Genomic DNA, 23,698 nt, shown 5'->3' with positions numbered 1-23,698 from the left:
GAAAAGGTTTTCTTCTGTGAGTCTTAACAGAAACCTGATGTTCTAGAAAGAAGCCACACAGCACATGGCTTCCTGGATCTCTACAGCCCCCTTCCAAGCACCTGTACCCAGGTTTTTAAGGAGGAATGACAGCAAATGTGAACTGGTATCAGCTGTAACACAGGAACCCCACACGATGCTTTCAGGTTCATCCCATGGCTCCTTCCCGTCACCCCCATCCTCTCCACCCCATAGTTCAGGACGCCACCTCCAGGCTGGATCATTATAAACCCTCCTTTAATAATTGATTTCAGAGATGAGCGTATGGAACCCCTCCCCCACCCTGTAAGGCACAGCCTCACCCACCCTTAGCCCAGGGGACAGGGGACAGCTGCCAAGAAACACCAGTCCAGATCCTCCTCTCATCCAGATAACTCAGGGTTGTGCCAGACCTGAGGGACCCATACCCCTAAGCTGTCAGGTCCTTCACCAAGAAGAGCTCACTGGAGGCTATGGGGCAGTCCCCCAGGCAGCCCCTCAGTTCAGTTCCCTGCTGAACTGAGCTTGGGGGGAGTGTTCCAAGTGTGTGGAAGAACTGCCTACCCTGTCTTCTACAGAGACATGGAAAACCCATGAAGAAAGTGTCACAGTGGGGAAAACCCCATTAACCTTTCCTGTGGCCTTTCCCTGGGCACCCATGGGTGCTACGCCCACCCTCCCTGGTTTTTTAATATAACATAATATGACTTCAGTGTAGAGACCCAGCTATCCTGTGTACAGTAATCCTGGGAGCCATTTCAAGCTGTTAAAATGTCCCAGGCAGTAGGAGGAAGAGCCACAGGCTAGCCAGGGCCCCATATTGGTAGCAGAAAGGCAGGGAGAAGGGCACAGGCCCAGAAAGTTCCCAGTAAACCTTCCCAGGATGGGCCAGAAGCCTCCATGGTGGATGGAGCACGGCCCACGTGAGAAAAAGCCAGAGAGGCCCTGTGGAAGGCTGAAGGTGGAGACACACAGGACAGTAGGGACGCCAGCAGCTTCAGTACTTGGGGACCTTGCTGTAGTCTTCAGAATGAATGTACCGGCACAAACATATGGACAGGAACAACCCCAGCAACTGTGAAGGACAGATCCAAGTCACGATGGCCAGCCCAGGTCCCAGAACCCTGCCACCCAGCTCCACACTGGGCTCTAGTCATAATCATCCTGAGGCAGACAGGCAGGCTGCTGAAGAAGGCCGAGAAAGGGACAGTGCCCAACCTGACGTCAAGCAGCCAGATGGGCTGAGGTCAGAGCAGCTCTAGAAGCACATGGACCACTCAGTTTACAGGAAAGCAGCAATGCAAGGGTAGTTGGGGAGGGATATGTGAGACAGAACCCAGGGGAAGGCTGAATGGGAGAGGGGGACAGACCTCAATAACAGCAACACCGGCACACACGCCCAGAAGGATGCCGAAGTTCTCCTGCAGCCATGCCTGTGCCTTCTCCATGCAGCCCTGTGGAAAGACTCACGTCAGCCACTGCGCACAGCTGCAGCGGCCCTGTCCCGTAAGCAGACCCCTCATGCACCTGTAGATAATGGTGAGTGCAGATTGGGAGGAGGGGACTAACGAGGGAAGGAGTCCTGAATGACAGCCCGGGCACATCCAGGAGCTGGAACACCTGGCCTTCTCAGGGTGGTAGAGTCCAGCTCCTGACTTCCAGCCCCACACATACCTCCGGGTACACAGGCCAATCCTCAGGGTTGTTTTCGCCCACAGTGCTGTTGTTGGACTCGCAGAATCCTTTCTTAACAATGAGCTGGTTGTCCTCTTCCTTCATCTTCTCGCAGGAGCATGGGTAAGTGGTCTTGGTAGAGTTCCTCAGCTGTTCGTTCTCTGTCCAGTTGTAGCGGCTGACCCAGCCACAGCACTTCACCTGAGCAGTGGGGACAGGTTGCTTGATCGGCCACTCAGCCCATCCTAAGCAGCCCCCCACCAGGTGGAGAGGCAGACTGGCCACTTGTGTGCCTCCTGGGGTGGTCGCTGTGCCCCTGGGGTGCTGGAGATGCACACTGCTCATCGACTGAGCTTCAGTGCTGTGCATCAGAAGGGACATCAAGAGGCTTCTGAGAAACAGCACAAACTACCAACACAGTGGAGAGCCAGAATCAGAAGCTGTTACCATATGCATATGGAGGAGGCAAGTTCAGGTGAAAGACCTGTCAGCACAGGTGTACGGAATGCATGCAAGGCTGTCTGTCAGGTGGCAAAGGTTGAGCACAAGGCTCTGGGGTCAGGTGCTGGGTTCAAATCCCAGTTCTGCCACTTCAAGCTGAGCTGAGCTTTCCACAAATGAAAACAGGAACTAAGGTTCCTAACGCGATGAGGCAGACAATGTGCCACACGCTTCCTGAGAGCCCAGTGACAGACCAGTCAAGGCCAAGGCTACCTGCCAGTGTTTAGCACAATCACCTGAAACCTGGGGCAGAGCTTCCTAGTCACCAAAATGAGAAAAGAGATGAGATCAATTCCACTGTTTCAAAGACAAAAACAAACAAACAACAAAAGCCAAAACAAAACAAAAAACAACAACAAAAAAAAACAACTCTATCCAGAGGGCAGAAAGGCTTTCTGGGATGGAAGTTAACACTGCTCTCTGTGGGTTCCTTGGGAAATCAAATCACAGGTGTGTGTAGGGGCGGTGAGCCATCTCCTGTGCCCAAGCTCTCATCTGCAACAGCCAGAAGGGGGCGCGCCAAGCATGTACGGGAAACTGAACTCCATGCTATTCCCCCAGCTGGCAAGAGCTCTGACAGAAAGGGAGAAGAGTAGATACCACAGCCTCTGCCCTAGTGAGGGACAGGCAGGCTTCACCTGTTCTGTGACACCAGGAAGGAACAACCTTTCCAGGGCCAAAAAAGAAGAGGCAGCACTGTGAGCTCAGGAGCTGTCTCCAAGACTGTGCTTAGGGCCCAAGAGCACTTGTGTCTTGTCTCCAAGAGTAACACAGCCATACCATGTCACTGTCACTCAGACCCAAGACTGCTGATGAGCTGTTTCATCACCAACAACCGTCCTCACCTGCGCCTGCACATAGTCCCAAGCCTCCTCGCGGCTGCTCGTGGCATTGAAGGTGTAGTTCTGAATGATGTCCATCACTGTGCTCCCCATCTCCTGCTTCAGCTGCAGAGGGAGTGCGAGGGTCAGGGGTGGACTTGAACCTGGGACTCAAGGCTGCTCATGCTCACACCCTGCCTCCTCTACCACAGCAATCCCAGGTCATGCCCATGGCTGCAGATCATCCACCGTCCTGGTAATCTCTAGTGCCCATTTCCTCAGTGCCAACCCTGTCAGCCATGGCCTGCCCTTCACCAGGCATTTTTCCTTTCGAGGCTGAAAAGGCTGACGTGGGCTCCCATAACTTTCAAGAGACATGTCAATGTCCTCTCAAGACTTACAAAGTCCCACACCATTTGCCCAAGTCTTCCCAGCCCTGGTTCCCTGCTCTTTCATGCTATGCTCCATTACACAAGGCCTCTTGCTGTCTCTGTGCTGTCCCTGCTGCTCAAAATGCTGTTCCCCTGGATTTGAACATGGCTAGCTCCCCTGTCAAACTTCATCTCCTCAGAAAGGCCTTGTGGCCGCTCTACTGAACAGTGGTTCTCCTACCCCTCTGTCACTTTTCCCTGGCCATCCTTGTCTAGGGCTAAATGATGGCGCCATAGCTTATTTGGTATTTGGGCTTAGGGTCTCTTTTCTCACCTGGAGTGTGGGTGTAGGCTGGGGGCAGCTAGGTATGGGTACAGATAATAAACACACTTCCCCCATGGTTAGTCGTTACAGAGGCTGGGCGTAAGACCCATCTCCTAGGGATAGTGAAAATAAGAGGCAGAGCGTGTCCAATTTCTTGCTTGTGTGGAATGAGCTGCAGTCTCTCAGGAAAGCTCTGAGACTTCAGGCAAGCAGCCCAGGAACCCCAACCAGAAGACCCTCAGCCTCAGCCATGTGACCAAGCTGCCCTTCCCTACAGCCAGTGGCACCACATGAAGCTGAGGTCCTCATAACTGTTGGAGGGGGTAGGGTGAAGATCTGTAGGGGCCCTCCATGGCTGCCCTCCCTGGGACTTCACAGTCCATATCCTGACTACTAGTAGTCCCCATCAGCTGGGGAATCCTGCGCTACCTGGTATGAGGAAGCTAAGGGGTGTGAGACAGGGGAGGGCTTCAGAGAACAGAGGCCATGGCCTCACGGCTTCTCACTAACAGCCAGCTGTGAGGAGGAGAAAGATCTACAGCTAGCCCCAGAGCGAAGTGACACTCACAAAGGTGGAAACATGGCCTCCAAGGCAGTTCCTGCTGACCTCCCTCTAACACACAGCCCAGACAAGCTGGCTGCCATCACCTGCTTACCCATGAAAGAACCAGAAAGATTCCTATGTATATAGGAAGGCCACATACTCGCCTCTCCTCCTAACAAACTATGTTCTTCAGATTCAGGATGCTCTTCGCCAGCCTCCCAAGGGAGCCTTGAGTAGTGTTCCCAGGATGCCCCACCTCCTCCAGCTGGGCCAACAATCTGGGCTCCTAGCTACTTCCCTGTTCAGCCTGGGGAAACAGCCCAGACCTCTCAGGCCAGTAAAGCTCTTAACATCATCTTCAAGAATCCTCATGGACTTGGGTGTGGCTCAGATGGTACAGAACTTGTCTAGGTTGACCTGGGGTCAGTCTCTAGCACTGGATACACTGGGCGTGGTGGCACACACCTCGAGACTCAGCAGGTGAAAGGAAGGTGAAAAGTTCAATGTCATCTTTGGTTATATAGGCATCATGAGACCAGCCTAGACTACCTGAGACCCTACTGAAAAACCAAAATCACCCTAGCCAACAAAAACCAGGCAAAGATAAAGCAAAGAAAAAGCATTGAAGAATTCTACAGCTTCCAGATCTTTCCAATCTACAGCACAGCAGTGGCTGACTTTCACAGAATGCCCTTACTGAGATAGTTCAACCGACCCTCCCACCTGACCTGTGGCCCATGGACTGGCCCTGTTCCCCCACCACAGGCCTAGAGAGGCTCGTGAACTAAGCCAAGCACACAGCCATGTGTAAGAACTGAAGGTTGGACTTGAGCTTGTCTGCTCCCAGAACCCAGACTGCCATCCACCTGCAAAGCTCTGTCAGTGCTCAACCACGTGCCCATCAGAAGAATTTTAACTGGGGCCAGAGAAGCGCCTGTGGTTTGCACACCCCACAACTGGGCTGTCTGCCTGCAGGTCTTAGGTCTGGCTGTCCTATCTGGGCCTAGCTTCTAGTCTCTAGTAAGCTGGTAATTCCCAGGTCTTGAAGACATATCTCCCCCTCACTTCCACATCCGCCCCCTGGCAGTAGGTCCCCCTTTTGTAGCCACAGGGTTCTGTATTTTCCCAGTGTGGTTGTCATGGCAGCTGGACTTCCCTACCTCCTCCACAACCCTGTCACAGATACCAGCAAGTGATAGAGGCCCTGGGTGATTTCCACCAGGGTGGGTGATTTCCATGGAAATCACTTTGCATCCTGTAGTCCAGGATGTGGCTGACACGGTTGGGGTCAGAGACCCAGGCTGCTACCTGGTGCTGTACAGCCACGTATGTGGGCCTCTGTGTTAGTGCAGTGGGTTGACAGGCTCCCTGAGGGACAAGCCACCTGAGGGGAAGACCAACAGAGGAGTGGAACCAGCAGTTGAGAGGAGCTGAGTTCTGTCAGAGCTTAAGACACTGAAATTCATGACTCATTAGGGGTCTCTTTGTCCCCTTAGTTGGTCCCTAGGATGGTGTCAGCCCCACCACCCTCCCAAACTTGTCAAATTATCCCTCCTAAAGAGACCTCAAAGGGCAATGTCCCTGGCTCACATCTTCCCAAGGCATCAGACCAACCATAGGCCATCTAAGGGTCAGAGCCCGCTGAGTCCACAGGTCCCCCATTTCTTAGGATAGCAAGCCTCCTGGTCATACAGCCAGCTAGCAGCTGATTCCATAACCACGATCCATGAAGCTCCCAGGATCCTGGAGGCCTCCTCCTGGTCAGTCCCCACCTCACTCAAGACTGTCCTCCCCCAAAGCCTACACTGTTATTTTCCCCGGCTGAATGCTGTTTCAGAGTGTAAATGGCTGAGGACCTTCAAGGGCAGCCCAGCACCCAACTTAAAGACTCTTTCCCACACTTTCCCATCCTCGGTTTAAAGGCTTCCTGTCATGGGGAGTGCAGAACCCCACAAAAGCATGCTACAGGGTGAGGTCTCTCAGTGCAAGTAGCTCACCACAGCTCAGTCCCCACTGTCTCATTGGTATTGGTCCCCTTAAGTCCTAGCTTGGACTACACAGGAGCAATTAAGTCCTTTCCTGGGCCAAAGAGCTGCTGATGCACTCTGCCCTCCTTTCCGCAGTCCCTCGGCAGGTTCCGCAGGACAGTGCAGTCTTCTCTAAAGTGTCAGAACAGCCAAGGACTGCTCCCTGGGGTCCCACTCAAGATGCTGTCTGGTGCTCCTCTAAGGGCTTTCTAGGAATGAGGCCCTTGGCTTGGGGCCATGGGCAGGGCCTGTCACCTCTAATCACCACCCCAAGTGATTCTAGAAGTCGGCTGTTAAACAGGTGTGTGTCATGCACCCAGTCACCACAGGCTGACAGTAAGTTTGCATGCCTGTACAGAGCCAGACTCTAGGACTCTTGGCTCCCTGAAGAGACTCCACCCACATTTCTATGACCCTGGGCAACCAACAGCCAGCTGCCTTCTCCCTTCACAGCTGGGAAGAAAGGGCCATCTGTCCTAACTGAGACATTCCCTCCCCACAGAGCAGACCACTCACAGGGCAGGTTTTGTCTCTGGGAACCTGGCCTACCACCTCTGCCACATAGGCCTGAGGCACTTGTGACTTCAGGCCTTAACATCATTGCTCTGAAGCAATCTGCCCCCCCCCCCCCCCCCCCCCAACGAAGCCCTTCCGCTGTAGGTTGTAGTTCCAGGCCCTAGACTCCAACCCAATCCAGGTTCTTAATACCTCTATACATGTCAATAGGAAGCTAGCACGTGGCTGTCATTTTGCAGCCAAACCAGCCTGTCAACAGGGAAGCAGGAGACCTCATTTCTTTCCTGGGCCCCTGACTCTCTGCTGCCCTAGAAAGGATCAGCAGAATCCTTCCTAGACATCTACACAGCTCAGAGTATGTATAACTTCACCCAAACCACACAGCAGCCAGCATCCGAGCTTGCCAAGGAGCAGGACCCCTGAATGGCAGACCTGGTCTCTGCTCCCGACCCTGGCTGGGAGAATGCACAGCAGCCAGCAGCCATTGGATGATGACTGCACCCCGAGTCCCTGTGACAGCACCCTGAGTCCTGCTCACTCAGCCTGGCCTATCCTAACTCTGAGCACGGTGGGCGCGGCTACCCACTGTGCTTACCTGTTCACCCAGGCCCAGCAAAGTCTCCTTAGCATTGATGCCACGATGTCTGCTGAGCAGCGAAGGGCCCTGGGCCTTGCACCCTCTACCTTACCACTGTCCACACGGCACAGGGAGGAGACCTTTGGGGGTTCTGATGCCTAGAAGCATTCAGATGTTACAGATGGTCTGGGAAGCCTGAGGATGTGGCTTGGTGACTCAGTGCTTTCCTGGCACACAGAGAGCCCTGGGTCTCATCCCCCACCTGAATAAAACTTGGGCCTGGGGAATGAGGGGTGGCAATGACTGTATTCCTAGCACTTGGGAGGGGGCAGTACAGAGTTTCCTAAGTTCAAGATCAAAAATCCTTGCTGACATACTAACTCCAAGGCCAGCCTGGAGTACATGAAACCTGGTCTCAGAGCAACCATTAAAGGTTGGTGACATCACAGCCCAGAAGGGTCTGGGGTGTGATTAAACGCACGGACTTCCCCAGGGACACTGTCTATGGGGCACAGGGGGCCTGATGTCCTGCTCGTGGGCCATACAGTCATTGAGTGGCTGCAGCTGCTGTCTCAGAGGACATTTCTGCTAGAGATACACATAAGGAAGACTGGCCTGAAGCATCACTCCACAGAAGAGGAAGCTGAGGCAGAAAGAGACTGCCTCCCTGGAGTCTCAGAACCAGTTCTGAGTGGGCCTCTGAGGAGACAGCAGCCATCTTCTAGAAGGCCTCTTCCTCTGCCCTGAAAAACACTACCCGGCCTACCGGCCTCCAAGCTGTGCCTGTCTGCAGGAATAAACATTACCAAGGGATGTTTAGTCTCCTGCTGTGATTTACAAAGTGCCTGGGGGTGGGGGTGGGGGTTATGTTTCTTCCGACTCAGGGGTGAAGGGGCAAAACCTCACCCAGCATAGGGGATCCCTCACTCTGTGGAGGAAGGAGTGGGGTATGGAGCCTGAGGTAGTCGGTAGCAGAGGAAGCCCTGTGGGGCACACAGGACAGGAAAGGGTAAGAGCCTGACTCTTCAGCCAGTCCTGATCAGGGGCTGGAGGCACCCAGAGGCTGGACTCCTTAGCTTCTACCACAGACCTGGGGAAGTCACTCTGAGGCTGCTGAGTGTGTGACTATGGCCAAACTCACTTGGCTCTTGTGAGTTTCTGTTTCTTGAATGGAAAATGTAAATCTAAAACAGGTTATGTTCAAGCTTGGCCCCTGATATGGGGTTGATGCCAACCCAGAGGGTGGTGTTGTCCTCACCCAGGGATGGTGGCTCTACTAGGGGTGGGGTGGCAGTGGCTCAGACCCCCTACGAAGGCCACCGCTTCCTACCTAAAGACATTGCAATGTACCTCTACTGAGTCCCCAGAAAAGCCACAAGGGAGAAATGAGTACCTGACCCTACATCCTGCTGGGTAAGAAGTTTCCCTACCCTAACCACTGGCTTCCTCCCTGACATCCAGGCGAGCTTCCTTTCATCTAGTGACTCCCTCATTTCCTCTTTTGCCTTGGCCACCTGGAGGCTCAGGGCTCAGATCAGCCCTCAGCGGTCATGGTTCAGCTATCATGGCGGCTCTGCTCCTGGTGCAGGATCTCTTCTCTCATTTTGATTGCAGCCGCCCAATGCTCATGCTGGGAGCTAGCCCAGCTCACCTGGAGAACAGGCAGGGTGTGCATTACAAACCAAAGCAGACTGAGGTAAGGAGCCACTACAGCTAATGTTTTATCAGCATAACCATTAAACCAGGATGCCTGGGTTCTCATCCTGCCTCTGCTGTTCACTGGTTGTGTGAATATGAGTTAAGTTGTTGAACCTCTCTGTGCTTCAGCGCCCACATCTGAAAATGAGATTCCTCCCCGTTCGTTCTGATCTCCTGCAGGGTTTCAAGAAATGACCAAGCTTGTTGTGTGAATAGCACAGCACAGGCTCCTCAGTTCTTCCAACGGCTGGCTGATGTTGGACCAAAGTTGGGGACCGATAGCTACACAGCAAGCCCTTGCCCCATGCTGCAAGGCAGGATGGGGGAGAGGCCCCAGGGCTCAGCGGGGGCCCCAGTGGGGCCTCTGAAGGCAGCAGGGCCCCTCTGATTCCTCCACCAGCAAGATGAAGGCCTGGGTATGATCCTTCCTCTCATGTGACCCGGCTGGTGACTACTGATGCCATGGGTGCGACAGGGTGAGCACTAAGCTTTGTCTGTGGCCCGTGTGAACCCAGCAACAGAGATATTGGGGTCCAGGTGACTGTGACCAACGGTCTTCCTCAGCATCCACTTCTTCAGACATGCCAGCACACACCTTTAATCCCAGCATTCAGGAAACAGAGGTGGGTGGATCTCTTGAGTTCTCAGCCCGCCTAGGCTACATAATGAGCCCTGTCTCAATAAAAAGCATTTGTTTTTCCCATCCACATGGAACTTGCCCTGCAAGGCTACTATCCAGAGCTTATGTGTGTGAAGCTTCTAGATGGTGCCAGTACACACAGCAGGTGCTTGGACCTGAGCAGTGGGCAGTCATAATTCCCAACAGCCAGTCTGAAGGCTCCAGGCTAAACTTTCTCAAGTGCCTTCATGACTCAGGGCAAGAAGGCTAAGAAGTGATGGCCTTGGCTGGCAATGCCCTCACTTCTGACCACAACAGTACAGACGCTGTGCCTGGTGCTGTGGCAGCCATCCTGTGACCATGAGGTGCCATACTACAGAAACTCCTTCCCAGTGCGAGGGCTGACTGGTCTCTGAGTTTCTAAAGGAGACTTGTGGAGAAATCAGCAGCAGACATCCTTTGGGCTTAAGCTATAGTAAGTCTGACTTTCCACCCCAAGAGCTGAACATTTCTTTGCTTACAAAGGACTAATGTCTGTGTCTTCAGATCCTTCCCTGGGCTCATCTGTGGCACACTGGTAGCATTTGACACACACTCAAGAGCTTTAATGACAAAAAATGCCTCACATGTATCAGCTGCTTACCTAGTCACGTACTGGTGGTTCCCAGAGTCCTTGTTTACTGAGGGTAAGGCAGGCTCAGAGAGGGAACTGGTCAGTCTAAGGCCACACAGAAATCCAATTTCCATCTCAAGTTCTAGCCCAATCTCTACTGATCCTACTTTCAATTACAAGTGCCACAAGGGCCACCCCGCCCCACCCCAGGGACAGAGGGCCAACCCTGCCTGCCCCCCACTAGGGGAGACAAATCTGGCTGGCCACTCTCAGCACCTTGGACACCTTGATGCCCTTGTGCAGGGGGCTTTCCATGACCTCCTGGGCCATCTGTGACAACCGAATGGCTTCCTGCCTGCCGTGAGGCACCTGCCTCAGTGGACCTCACCTGCTTACCTTGTCGGCATGGAAGTAGAAGAGGACCCCTACAGTCACCTGTGCGATGAGGATCAGCAGAAGGAAGACGAAGTACTGGAGGCAAAGGTGCAGAGTCAGCTATGGGCCGTGGGTGTCTGCCCCCACCCTGGGAAGAAATTCCTACCCTGGGGATCTGGGCCAGCACAGGTTCATGGCCCTGACTCACCAGACCCAGCAGGCAGCGGACTTCATTGACAGCACCGATACAGCCCAGGAAGCCCATCACCATGGTGATGGCACCCACACCGATGAAGACGTATGCCCCCACCTGCAGTGAGCTGGAAGAGGTTTCTAAAGGAGAAGGGCATGTACCTGGTGAGGTGTGAACCACAGGACAAAGGCAGTCTAGGTCTACTGTCTGATTCCCCAGAGCTGAGGTTGGGGCAGCCATGTTCCTACCCTGTCCCGGTCCTGGGTGCACCACTCCCGTCCAGCCAAGGGCTCTTATTTCTCCTTTTGTTCTCTACACCTCACATCTGATTTTCCCTGACTGAGTGCAGGAGGGCGGGGCTGGGTTCTATTTCCTAGGGGACCCTGCAAGCCAGACCTGACATCAGGAGGAGGGTGTGAGTCAGGAAGCAGATACCACAGAGGTTCTGTTGAGGACCTATAGGTGCCCATGCTGGCCAGGACATGGGCTGGGGAGAGGCTATAGGATAGGAAAACATCAGCTGGTGCAGGGTCTGGCATGCTTTTAGGTAGCAGAAGCTACATCAAGTGCAAAGGCGAGAGGGAGGAGAGTCTGGAAGGCTGGGCCTGTGGGGGAAGTGGTGACCCACCAGGGAATGGCACTGGAGGTCTGGGAAGACCTCATAAGGGAAGGTGGAGTGCAATGGTAAGAGAGGACTTTGTGTCTTGTTTTGTTTTTTTGAGATGGAGTTTCTCTTATGTAGCCCTGGCTGTCCTGGAACTCAACATGTAGACCAGGCTGGCCTCGAACTCACAGAGCTCAGCCTGCCTCTGCTGGGATTAAAGGTGTGCCACCATGCTCACCAACAGGGGGACTCTTTTGTTTGTTTGTTTTGTTTTCTGTTTGAGAGAAGGCCTTACTAGAGCCTAGGCTAGCTTAGACTGATCATTCTAGTGCTGGCATGCACTAGAACGTCTCAGAGACCCAGTTCTTACAGGGCCTTTCTGGCCAAGCTCTGCTGGAGGGAAAATGAATCCTTCATATGTTCTTCCAGGGGAGAGGCAAGCCAGGGCCATCAGCAGGGGTGACACAGGCCTGCTTGTTCATTCTCACTGTTTGCTCACTAAGATGGTGGCTCTGGGGTGGGGTGGGGTGGGGAGGGCTGTGTCCTTGGATAGACACAGAAGGGAGGTAGATGGCAGGAGGCCCTGTTCCAGAACTCAGGGAGACCCAGGCCCACCGTCCTTGCTGTCAGGCTCTCAGGCACTTTCCCACTCTGCTCAGAGCCTCCAAGAAGCTTGGGAAAGTGCCCTGGGGTTAGTGGGGACTCCTGGAGCTGAGCTCCTCACACTGGCCTCACTTTCTGGGGGTAAGAGATGAAGTGAGGCCAGACACTCTAGTCTGGGCTCCAGAAGACAGACTGGCTGGGATAAAACAGGTGTCATGTACCAGCCCTGAGCGAGGCCCTGAGACTAAAGCCTTTTGCACATTCCGGTACTCTCTGAATCTGTATCTGAGCCTTCCTAGGAGCTTTCTGGAGGCTTAGGGAGGCTGCGGTGCAGGGAGCCTGCCCTGTGAGACCCCAAGACCTACTGTGCCTCAGGCTGCCTGAACCTGCCACTGACTAGTGCCTGTCCTCAGGTGTCTCCTGCACTGTCCACAGCAGCAGACTATGTCTGACTCGGCCAGCAGGGGAACCAGGAGGTAGAAAGCAGGCCATAGGAACTGAAGGAACCCCAGTCAGGTGACCGAGCTCTATCAGGCTGCCAGAACCAGTGGCAAGCCACTTCCTCCTTCCTCCTCTGGAAAATGGGACTTTGTGCAGTGTCTCATGGTCAACTGCATCCACTACACAATTCACCTGGAGCAGCCCTAAAAGCTTCACTCAGAAGTGATAGATTCTTTTTGGTATGCTTGTTTGAGACAGTGTCTCATGTAGCTAAGGCTAGCTTCAAACTTTCTCTGTAGCAGAGGATGGTCTTGAACTTCTGGTCCTCTTGCCTCTAACTCCCAAATGGCTGCGATTACAGGTGTGTAACCTCTGTGCCTCACACAGAAGTGAGATTCTGTGGTCTCAGTCTCATGTGGTACACTGGGTCATTCCTCTTTTGTAGGTGAAGCAGTACAGAGAGGTCAAGTAACCTGCTGAAGACCACACAGCTAGATGGCGGCAGACCTGTGATGACTGACACCCCTCCCCAAAACTCCCAGACCCAGAGCTCCTTCTTAACCAAGCCTGTCTGCTTTCTCTTCTGAAGATCCCACCATGAGGGACACAGGAGTCACGTGGTGCAAGGGCCAGGACTTGGGCTCCCATCTCCCCCCTTACCTTCTGTGTGCCCTCAGGCAGGTTACTCTACCTCCTTATGCCTAAGGTTTTCTTCTCTGCAAAGGGGATGATGATGGAGGGAAGAGTGGGGCCCAGTACCAGGGACTCACAAGGTGCCTAGGCAAGGGGCAGTTAGGGCATACAGCAAGCCAGGAGCCCTGTGTCCCATTCTGACTCTCCCTTGCAAACAGTACCTCAATCGGCCTCAGTTTTCCAAGTGCCTGGGGAAGGTTTCTTTTCTTTATATTATGTCCTAGATTTTTGTTTTGCTTTTATGAAATCAAGTTTCACCCTATAGCCCATGCTGGCCTAGATATCATAGCAGTTCACCTCCTCCAGCCTCACGGATCTGTGTTTCTGGGCCCTGGCTGCCTGGGAGCCCCTGGAGACTGCTGTAAACACAGAACAACCACTGGAAGTGGGTGTGTGATGGGTGCGACCTGGGCCTGGAATTTACAGAGCTGCTGAGAGTCAGAGCCCTTAAAGCTTGCCTGCACAGGGCAGGGCACAGGCAGGAATGAGGTGGCCGGGACTTTGCACCCTGGCGCAGTGCCTGCTGATGTCGGCTGGACCCATCAAGCCAGAGCCAGTTCTAAGGAGGGCTTGTCCCTGTTGGAGGGCACTGGAGTGTCCTGAGAGCTCACTGTAGGGTCATCTTTATTCCTCCTGGAGCCTGGCTCTGAGGACCCTGGACGACAGCTGTAGACCCTTCTCTCTATGTCCCAGCCAGGTTCTGTCTTATTTAAATCAAGCAGCTGTCAGAATGGCCAGAGTCCAATCCAGCTGCTTGGGACAGCTGCTGGAAATGAAGAGGGCCAGGGCCTGCCACTCACTGGGGAATGGCTGGCACAGAGTGCTCCTGGCATGTTACTGCACTCCTCCCCGCCCAGAACTGGGATAGGACGCCCGTCATGAGGGAGGGCCTCCTAAGGGAGGAGGCAAGGAGGTTAGACCCTATGCCTTCAGTCAGACCATGCTGGTCACCTCTTCTTCTGAAGAACAGAAGAGGTCTTAAATGGAAGCTCACCCCACCCTGTGCTGCATCCAGGACCAGACCTCCTGGGATTGGGTCTTGCAAATCACTATTCAGGTACTGTGTGAACTTCAACCAGTGTCTTAATGACTCTGTTCCTTCACCGGTACAATAAGAACAGAACAGGGCTGCTGGGATCAGGGCACGATGTGCACCTGACTGACCATCATTCCTGACTCCCTTCTTTGGCTCTCTGAAGTGGGAAGCAACTGCAGCCTGCATTTCACTGGGCATTCAAATGCAGGAACAGAGGATGTGAGACACTTTTCTGAGATTGAAGAGAATGAGTCCCTCCACCCCCAACCCAGTCACCCAAGGATCTGCAGACAATGGTGACTTTGTCTCTGAGCAGGAATTTGTCCTGGAACCTTGGCAAGGGCCCCCTGTGCAGCAGTCAGCAACAGGAGCTGGCCATGTCCCTCCCCTCAAGAGCAGGCTGTCTGTGGGGCAGGGGGTGCCTTACGTAGGACGGAAATGAAGCTGCTCTTGTCTGCAAGAATCCACACCCCAAAGCCCAGGATCACAGCACCCAGGATCTGCAAAAAAAGAGGCAGTCAGAGGAAGCCCAGAAACAGGTGGGTCAGAAAGCTGTCCAAGTCCCAAGCAACAGAGGGAAGGGTAGGAGGACACAGGTGTCACCTCCATCCTGAGAATGTCCAGGGAACCCCCTCTGCCACACACACACACATACACACACACACACACACACACACACACACACGCACACTCATGCACACACACACACTACCCCCACTGGTACCCTTTTTCCTGTGGACTGAAGTTTCTAGAAAAAAAAGCCACACAGAGCTGAAGTGCCTCCAAGTTTAATTAAGCCATGAGAAACTATGGTTGTGGAGAGTTGGAATGTTGCAGGTTGAGAGTAAATTACTGTGTTGTCTTTAGACCTGTAAATAGCCCTTTATTGCATACCTTGTGTGTGACCTAACATTCTTGTGATTTTTAGGAAAATCTCTTTGGAACATATAAAGACTAGCTTCTGCCAACCCAAACACTAAGAATGTCATCAGATAGCATCTGAGGCCTACAACAGAGATCCCCACCCTGATTTGCTGTAATCCACCTACCAGATGTTTCTACCAATGTATTTGAAAAGTTTCTTGAGACTGCCTCATGTCTGCTGGTCCAGACACCCGGCCTCCCCTCCCCACTACCAATCAGCACCCTAAAAGTTCTATGTATAGGAGCTTCTGAATACTAAACCTGGACTGACCTTGGGCACTGTGGCCTTCCAACCTCAAACAACTTGAAGAAGATGTTTTAGAATGTGAGGGAAGAAACAGATTGGAATAAAGTTTGAACATGTGTCCGAGTTAGCACTGTCAACATGACACAGCCTAGACTCACTGGAAAGGAAAGCTCTATTGGAGGAATTGCCTACATCAGATTGGTCTGTGGTCACATGGGGGAGGTTGTCTTGGTTGTTAACTGTTTCAGGAGAGCTCTGCCCACTGTGGGCAGCCCCATTCCTCAGGCAGAGTATAAGAAAGCTAGCACGGTCTATGAGTGAATTCACAAGTAGCATTCATCTATGGCTTCTGCCTCTGGTTCTTGCCTTGAGTTTGTGCTCTGGATTCCTTCAGTGATGGACTGTGACCGGAAAGTGTAAGGTCATAGAACTCCTTCCTCTCCTATGTTGCTTTTTGTTTGGTTATAGTGTGTATTAGCAAACTTGAACTCTATCCTAATGTGCCCATGCGTAATTGCAATATGGCCACTGTATGTATAGCATTTCCCATGTCAAGTGTCAAGCATGACGAGACATCTGGGGGTCATTTAAAGTGTAGGGGTGTCTGGGGTCACTGTGTGCATGTGATCATCTGGATCTACCAGTCTTTTGCTGTGAACATTCTAGAAAACTTCTGTATCAGGTCAGAATTTGCTTTTCATATCATTAAATGAAGAAATAAAAATACTTGGGATTTTAACAACTATGCTTAAATTTATCATTTTCTTTGTTTTTTTACTACAAAAAACAAACAACAACCCCCCCAAAAAAAAAACAAAACCCAAAACAAAACAAAAAAACCTCCTGAGGGGTTGGAAGATGGATCAGTGGGTGGGTGAGCTTGCTCTGTAAGGTGAGGACCTGAGTTCAAATCCCCAGCATACACATAAAAATCTGTGCTGCAACCCCAGCATTTAGAGGCAGTGGTAGGGAAATCATGAAAACTCACCAGCAAGGCAGCACAGGAGAAACTAAGCTTTTGACACAGTTAGAGACCCTCTCTCCCCAGCTACAGGTGACCGCTGCCTGGCTGACCCTCCTTTTACTTTTGGCCTGGTCCTTTGTGGTTAGGACCTAGCACTCTACCAACCAAGTCCAACCCCAGCCTTACCCCTACACTTTCAGTTCCCTCTAGATGTCCTGCAATGCTTGACATCTGACACCGGAATGCTGTACACATGCCATATTGCAGTAGGTAGGGGACAATGAGCAACAGTGGTCTGCACATGCTTAGTAACGATACAGCACTTTGGAGATATTTTTGACCTGTCCTGGGTCGAAGTCACCAGCACAGAGCCCCGTGGCCCTGTGCTGGAGAAGGAATGAATAAGCACTGTCTCCACCTGCTTCTCCTGCCTGGCTGGATGAGCACCTGGACCAATGAGCAGGCAGTTAGCACCTGCAGTGCCAGCTCCCTGGCCTCTGGTTACCAGTCGGCCTAGAGAAGCACAGGGGAGATACCCAGGCCAAGCCATCCACCCTTTTCTTGTTTCTACTAGCTCACGGCCCTTTTCCACTGTATCTCCTGAACTGCACAGAAGGTTCTGCCACCTCACCAAGCATGAACCCTGACTCCTTTTTTTAGTTTCCAAGGCCTGGGATATGGCAATAACATGCTGGACTTAACCTGCAGTCCCTTTCGCTGGGCCCTTGGCCCAGGAGCCTGGGACCACCTGCTCTGTCTACCTGGGAAGTTGTTCCCTAGAAGCCAGAGGGGAGGGATCCACCCGCCAGGCTGGGAAGGGCAGCACCATGCTCTGTGTGCTCAGCATAGGTGAGTTCTGAGGCTGATGCCCTCATTGCAGGGCCTGAGGCCTGGTGGAACCAGCATGCTGGTCCTAGGTCCTTGGAGAGACCTAGGGTGGGGCATGCCGGGACAGTCCACCTGTGTGTGCATAATGTGTACATACATATATGAACGTGTATCAGAAACACTTCTTTAAGTACCATGTTCTGGACTAAAGTTTTGAAAGGGAATTTAAAATGATTCTTTTCAAATATTCTAAGTTCCTATAATCCTATGCACTTATAATGTAAAACTTCCCCTTATAAAGAACTCATTTATACATCAGAGAAACCCCAGCACATGCAGTGAGAGAATTATCCCTTGCCTCTCAAAGATACTTGTGTCTAGACACAATAAAACATGAAACTTGGTCGTGGCAAGTACCTACTATATAATCTATGCCTTAAAACTATTTAGGGTGAACCAGTACAGAGAAGCTACAGCCCTAATAGCATTCTGGAACAATGGAAGCCCATTTAGGCTGCTCACACCCCTACCACATATAGGCATGCACACACATGCACACTCATAGGCACACACATGCATGCACACACATGCACACACTCATGTGCACACACATGCATGGACACACCCATGTGCACACACTCAAGCACACACTCATGTATACATGAGCACACCAGGGGTTTGGCAACACCAAGGCAGGATGGCCAGAGGGGAAGCCTGGGGCCCCAGAAAAACCAGCTTCAGATGTGCCACGGAGCTCACATCTGGGCAGGCCTGGGGGAGGGGAGACTTAGTGAGTCTGTAGGGGGTTGTGGGGAAGAATGTCCCCTGTGGCCTCTGAGAGTTCAAGGTGGGGTGTTGGGGGCCTGTTCAAACTGAACTGTAATAGGCAATGGGCAGGGGGTGTGGTAAGGAGAAGAACAAAGCAGACACACTGAGGGCTGTCTTCTGCCACCCTGCCTTCTGAGGGAGGGATGAGTCCACCCCCAGCCCAGCAGAGGGCTGTGGGGAGGAACTTTTGCTTTGTCAGAGAACTTGCTGGGAGAGGTGACTCCATTCCACTATCCCTGATTCTTTTAGGGATTGTGGCAGCCACAGTTAGAGCCTGCGGGCTAGAGAGGCTGGAGCCCTGGGGGTCGCATACTTACAAAGAACAGCAAGTTGAAGAGGAAGAGAAAGTACTTGGTGACTTTGACGCATCCTGACCCCATCCTGTAGGTTCTGGAGCTCCCTGGAGAGACAGGGAAGGGGAACAGATGAGGGAGACAGGCTAGGGACTGGTGGAGGGCACAGCAGGGCAGACAGCCAGGGCCATTGTCACCAGCCATCTCAGCACATTCACAAGGAGCAGCTAGTACTGTGCCTACTTTACATGGTGCTGAGGCACAGGGAGGTTGGATGCCTAGCCCAAAGTCACACAGCTAGGAGGTATGATTTTCTGGTCCAGAGAAATGTTACTACACAGGGCAGGAAGACCTTCACCTCCATAATACCAGGCTCAACGACTCACACGGGGAGACAATGGCAGAAGTTACAGGGCCAAGAAATCAGGAGTGGCTGACCAGACTGAGGCTGGGGCTAGCTCCCCAGCTTGGTGCACCTCTCTAGGACCAAGGCTGGGACTTTTAGGGATGCAGATACTGGAAAGGTCTTGGCTTCTCACAAAGGGAGTAAATATACATCACAAAGTATCCAACAAACGCAGAGAAACACAAACATCAGTCATAGAATCTTACTCCTGTTGCCCCATAGCAACTGCCACCATCTTAAACAGATACTTCCTGTGTGTGCTCTGTAGCAAAACTGTGCTCATGCCAGGGAGGAGGTTTTGCATAATCTCTGCAAGACAGCATTCATCCAAAACCCAAAACACAATCTTAGATGTCTCTTAGGAGTCCATCCTATTGAGCAGTACCTATTCATATTTGGGGGCTATACATTCCTCCTGAAAATTCAGTGTAGGTAGCATTTTTAGAATTTGGTTGGGGGAGGTTTACAGATCCCAGGAAAATCAAGAGTTCCCTTGATGCTTCATTGCAACCCCTAGCCCGTGATGTGGTTGACAGTCTACAGTGGGATGCCCAGGTTGTTGCCCAGGTGTTCACAGTGGTTACCCTGATCCAAGTCATTCTTCTGAAGTGACAGAAGCCAGTGTGAGGTACCCTGCCCCTCCACAGCAATGCCCCCCAACTCCCTGGGAGCTAGAGGGCTCAGCTAGAGGCAGGAAGTTGGCTTCCCTCTCTTCCCTGAGGCCAGACAGGACCCATGGGATGCCAGGAGCCAGAGCCAAGCAGCTGGGCTGGGACAGCTGGGCTGGGACAGCTGCATGGGTAGAGCCAGGCTAGGGTGTGGGGCAGTGTTGACCCTGACTGTGTTCCTGCAGTTCTGGGGAGGAAGAGGAGGGGGACCCAGGGCAGAAGGAAGGAGGGCGTGAAGGCTGCTCATACGCTTTCTTCTCAGAATCTCCATGTGCACACATGGGTCCCCCACTCTTTTCTGGACATGTTCCCACTCTACCCTTTACCCTTGCTGAGTGGAGCCCCACTTCTTCCCTGCACACTTACAGAGACTGGAGATGGGACTGGTCTAAGGGAAAGGCATGTGGTCTCCCAAGAGAGCCCCCTCAGCCTTTTGACAGCTCTGTTAAGAGTTTAGATGCCCTTCTGAAAGGGCAGCTTTGGGCACAACTTGAAGCAACACCATCCAGGGAAAGGAAAGGCTGCTTGAGGGTGGTGATTTCCCATCTCAGGGGGCACGTACACAGTGGAAATGAATGCTCACAGGGACTTAGGGACTATAGGGAAGATGAGAGGAAATAAATGGCTGTTCCATCGACTGAGATGTCAGGCCCGGGTGTGAGAACTGCAGAGGAGCAGGAACCTTCCATTGTGAGGTGCTTCTGGTCTCAGCAGCTCCCACACAGTCTCTGCAAGAGGAAAAACAAACTTTGCACGCTTCAGAGAGCTGGAGTCTGAGATGCCACAGCCCAGGCCTGGCCCAGGGAAGGTCTGCCCGGACACAACAAGGGCAGTTATTGTTTCTCCTCCCCCGTGCCTCCCAGGACAGCCTGCCACCTCCACAAACATGCTATAAACTGCAGGATAAACAGTCCAAGAGGAAAGCTAGCTCCCAGAGCAAGGATCTGCTCTCATGTATCAGGGAGCTGCGTTGCTCAGGCCTGCCTATGTTTTCTTCCCAGCACATTCCTAGAAACAGCTGGGTCCAGGCAGGCCAGAGACATTCCTTCCTCCACAGAAAAAATGTAATGTGATTGTGTCCAGAAAGCTAAGTGTGAGAAGCTGGTACCCACTGCCTGTTAGGACACTCCTGGCGGGCACCCCTGAGGCAGGCCTGTGGTACAATTCCAGAGTCTAGATCATCTTCTGTACTATTGGGCTCTTACATTGTGTAGGTAGGTGGGGTCTCCAGGACAGGCTTCCAGAGAGTAAGAGTGGGATCCAAACAATGGGGCCTGCTAAGGGACAAGGTGTGGTCACAGTAAATAGCACCTGCTATGGACAATCACCCTCAGTTCTCATGCCCTTTAATCCTCCCAACAGGCCCTGGAGGGCCTGGGTCAGGCAAGCTGTGTCTGGCCCAATGCCCAGGACTGAGTGAGAACTGAGCTCCTCCCACCCAGAAGTGTTCCCTTGGGGAGGAGCTCACACAAGAATTAGTTCTCACACTCAAAGCATTCACCTGCCTCTACCTCTGGGCATTAAAGGTGTAAGTCTATACAGCAATTTCCAAGCTAGCCAGAACTGCATCCTTCCCCAAAACAACCAAAATAAAAACAAGAACACTACAAAACAAAACAAAACAAAACAAAATGCAGTTTCATGTGTGACAGACTTCACACAAGCAAAGACTGGAATGGGTGGGCAGACAGGGCAGCTGGGCTAACACCAATGACTACCATGATAGTGGCAAGCCTGGCTGAGAACTGCCCTATGCCCTGTTAGCCCACCATGGGACCACATAACCATAGGAAGTTCTCTCCAGGCCTTGGCAGAGCTGGGACAAAAACACTGGCACTTTTGAGCTCCATGCAGAGGAGAAAGCTGGGCTCTGAGAGCCTCCTCCCTCTCCAAACATTCACCCAGAGGAGATGGCCTCTACCCTCAGGTGTCTGCTTCTGCCACCCACCACCTGAGCATAGCTGCTTGGCCTCTTTTTCAATGGCTCTACCTCTGCCTTTAGAGCTGATCCATGTCTGACTGCTCCCTACAGGAGACAAGTGATCATCCAGGAGGTGATGGATGGCGAAGATCCAGGGTTGCTGCTCGAAGGAGCTCTGGCTGGGAGACCAAGAGGAGGCCTCAGGCTTGGAAGCACAGGACCACCCCAGGCAGGAGGCTTGCTGGTATTCCCCAGTATTGAGGCCTTAAAAACTGTGGCTGGCCTCTTGGTACTCACCCAGATCCTATCACACACTGGGCTAAGTCTTTCAGTTCTCTTCAAATAAACTGAGACCCAAAGGAGTAAAGGGCCAAGGTCTCCAAGAGCAGACAGGCAAGGACAGAATTCACTTTGGAGGCAGTGGGTTCCTATTCTGAAAGAAGAGCCAGGTGGTACCTGACTGGCAGGCAGCTCAACCAATTGAGATTTGGGGACCACCTTAGGAAGTATAGAAACTGAGCAGCAGCTTTGGAGCAGAGGTGATGGGTGACCCTGGCATAGCTGTCACAGGTCTAGGCCACAAGTCTTTGTGCCTGTGCAACAGGCAGTAGTGCAAGATCATTCTCCATAGTGTGCAGTAGACAGGCTAGAGTCTCCATAAGAACACACAAGCCGTTCAACTCCAGCTGGGGACATGAGCAGGTGGCTCCATGATGGGAAGTGGGTACCAGCTTCAGAGAACCCTCAATCACTGTCAGACCTAGAGAAGACCCCAATGTCTCATTATGGGGGCACAGGGTTCTATCTGGACATGTCTTGCCATCTGAAAGGTCGAGCTGCAGTTCTTGCCCAGCAGATAGAGATAAGGGTTGGTGGTGGTCAAAGCCTGACCAATCCCTGCCTAGTCCCCTAACAGCTGGGTTCTAAGTACAGACTGACTATTTTTAAATAGTTAGAAGAAAAAAAAAAAACCTGGGATATAGTTTAGTTGGTAGAGTGCTTGCCTAGAACATCAGTGACACGGCAAGTTTGAGACTAGCCTGAATTTGAGAGGACCGTGTCTCAATGGAACAGAAAGAAGAACAAAACAAACCAACACAAAAACCCAAACAGACATTTTGCAGTGCACAAAATTGACATGCAATTCAAATTCACACCCACCAGCCCAGGACATAATCTCTGGCCCAGCCTTGCCAGGAGATCAAAGCAAGGGTCTGTGGGAGGTAGCAAAGGGCATGGCTGGCCTTAGTTGAGACCTTAGGAAGGGAGCAGCGGGCTGGGGCCAGGGCCTGACTGCTCCTAGAAGAGGACAGGCTGGGTCCCTGGATGAAAGTTCAGATCCTGGCTCTGGCAGCAGTCCTGGGAGGACCTTCCTGAGGGTGGGCTCCCTCTGTGCAGTGGGCCCTTCATGGCACTGCCTTCCAGGAAAAGAGGAAGTCAGGGCCTGGTGGCCCTGGGGTGGCACTCGAGATACCAGGAGCGGACTCTATGTGAAGAAGTCAGTGTAAAAGTCCATCCCAAATGGACTGCACTTAGCAACCCCTCCCAGATTAGATGCTCTTCTGAATACTTTTTATAAACACCTTCCTGCCAGGGTGTGTTAAGCAGGAGTGACCAAGCTGTGAGCGAGCACACCTTACAGGAAAGTTCTGGAGTGGTCGTGGGGAGCCATGCTAGAAAACTATGGCCATTTCTAAGCAGGTATAATTTAAACTATTGAACTCATGGTTTTCTACCAAGTCAGTTAATACAACAAAATGAACACACCAATATTTTTTCCCTTCTGCTGTCTTGTGATACTCATCTTAGGCCTGACCAAGACACTCCTGTAAACATTCCCTCACCACCACCACTGCTCCTCAGCCTAAGACTCATCCTTGTTGGAGACGTTATTCCTGTAGAACTGGATAACAGAAAACCTTGCAGGAGGGGAGTTGTAGCATCAGGCCATCTAGGTTTGAATTCAGTTCTATCATCTCCTAGCTGTGTGCCCCTGGAGAAGTGATTTAACCTCTCTGGGCTTCACTCTACTCCTGTGAAATGAGGAAGATAAAACCTGTTTTGGGGGTTGTTTATTTGTTTTAGTTTTTAAATTTGTTTCCCAGAAGCTAATGTAGGTGAAACGGTTGGCATGTGTGGGCTCTCAAACAAAGTTGCTGCAATGTATTGGTTTGTCTCCCTGAGAAGTATGATGACTTGAGGGGAAGATCCAGTTTTCTTTATGAGTAGGTACAACATAGATGTACCTGGAATGCAGTGAGACTGGATGTACAGACGAATGATGGAGGGAGCAGTGCTGGACGATGGATGGATGATGGATGGATGATGAATGGATGGATGATGGATGGATGATGGATGGATGGATGGATG

General features: G+C 52.2%; 1 protein-coding gene across 3 annotated transcripts in view; it reads right to left on the bottom strand.

Annotated features, from left to right (window-relative positions):
• Window positions 1-259: 259 nt before the first annotated feature.
• Window positions 260-23,698, bottom strand: part of Cd82 (CD82 molecule) — a 44,956-nt gene continuing 21,517 nt past the window's right edge. For 2 of the 3 annotated variants that reach the window (XM_028778492.1, XM_028778493.1), the window contains exons 3-10: window positions 18,358-18,440; window positions 14,677-14,749; window positions 10,888-11,012; window positions 10,701-10,775; window positions 3,039-3,140; window positions 1,693-1,893; window positions 1,389-1,472; window positions 260-1,093 (exon numbers count right to left, since the gene is read on the bottom strand). In XM_028778492.1, the coding sequence (XP_028634325.1) occupies window positions 1,016-1,093; window positions 1,389-1,472; window positions 1,693-1,893; window positions 3,039-3,140; window positions 10,701-10,775; window positions 10,888-11,012; window positions 14,677-14,749; window positions 18,358-18,420 (801 nt within the window). In that variant the 5' untranslated portion in view covers window positions 18,421-18,440 and the 3' untranslated portion in view covers window positions 260-1,015. Of the gene's footprint in view, window positions 1,094-1,388; window positions 1,473-1,692; window positions 1,894-3,038; window positions 3,141-10,700; window positions 10,776-10,887; window positions 11,013-14,676; window positions 14,750-18,357; window positions 18,441-19,990; window positions 20,012-23,698 lie in introns of those variants that run through there. The other variant, XM_028778494.1, reaches the window with a different exon arrangement.

Source organism: Grammomys surdaster, unplaced genomic scaffold, assembly GCF_004785775.1.
Source record: "Grammomys surdaster isolate TR1022 unplaced genomic scaffold, NIH_TR_1.0 338, whole genome shotgun sequence".
Lineage (NCBI taxonomy): Eukaryota > Metazoa > Chordata > Mammalia > Rodentia > Muridae > Grammomys > Grammomys surdaster.
The sequence above is the reverse complement of the archived record's forward strand: the minus strand, read 5'-3'. Positions and strand labels throughout refer to the sequence as shown.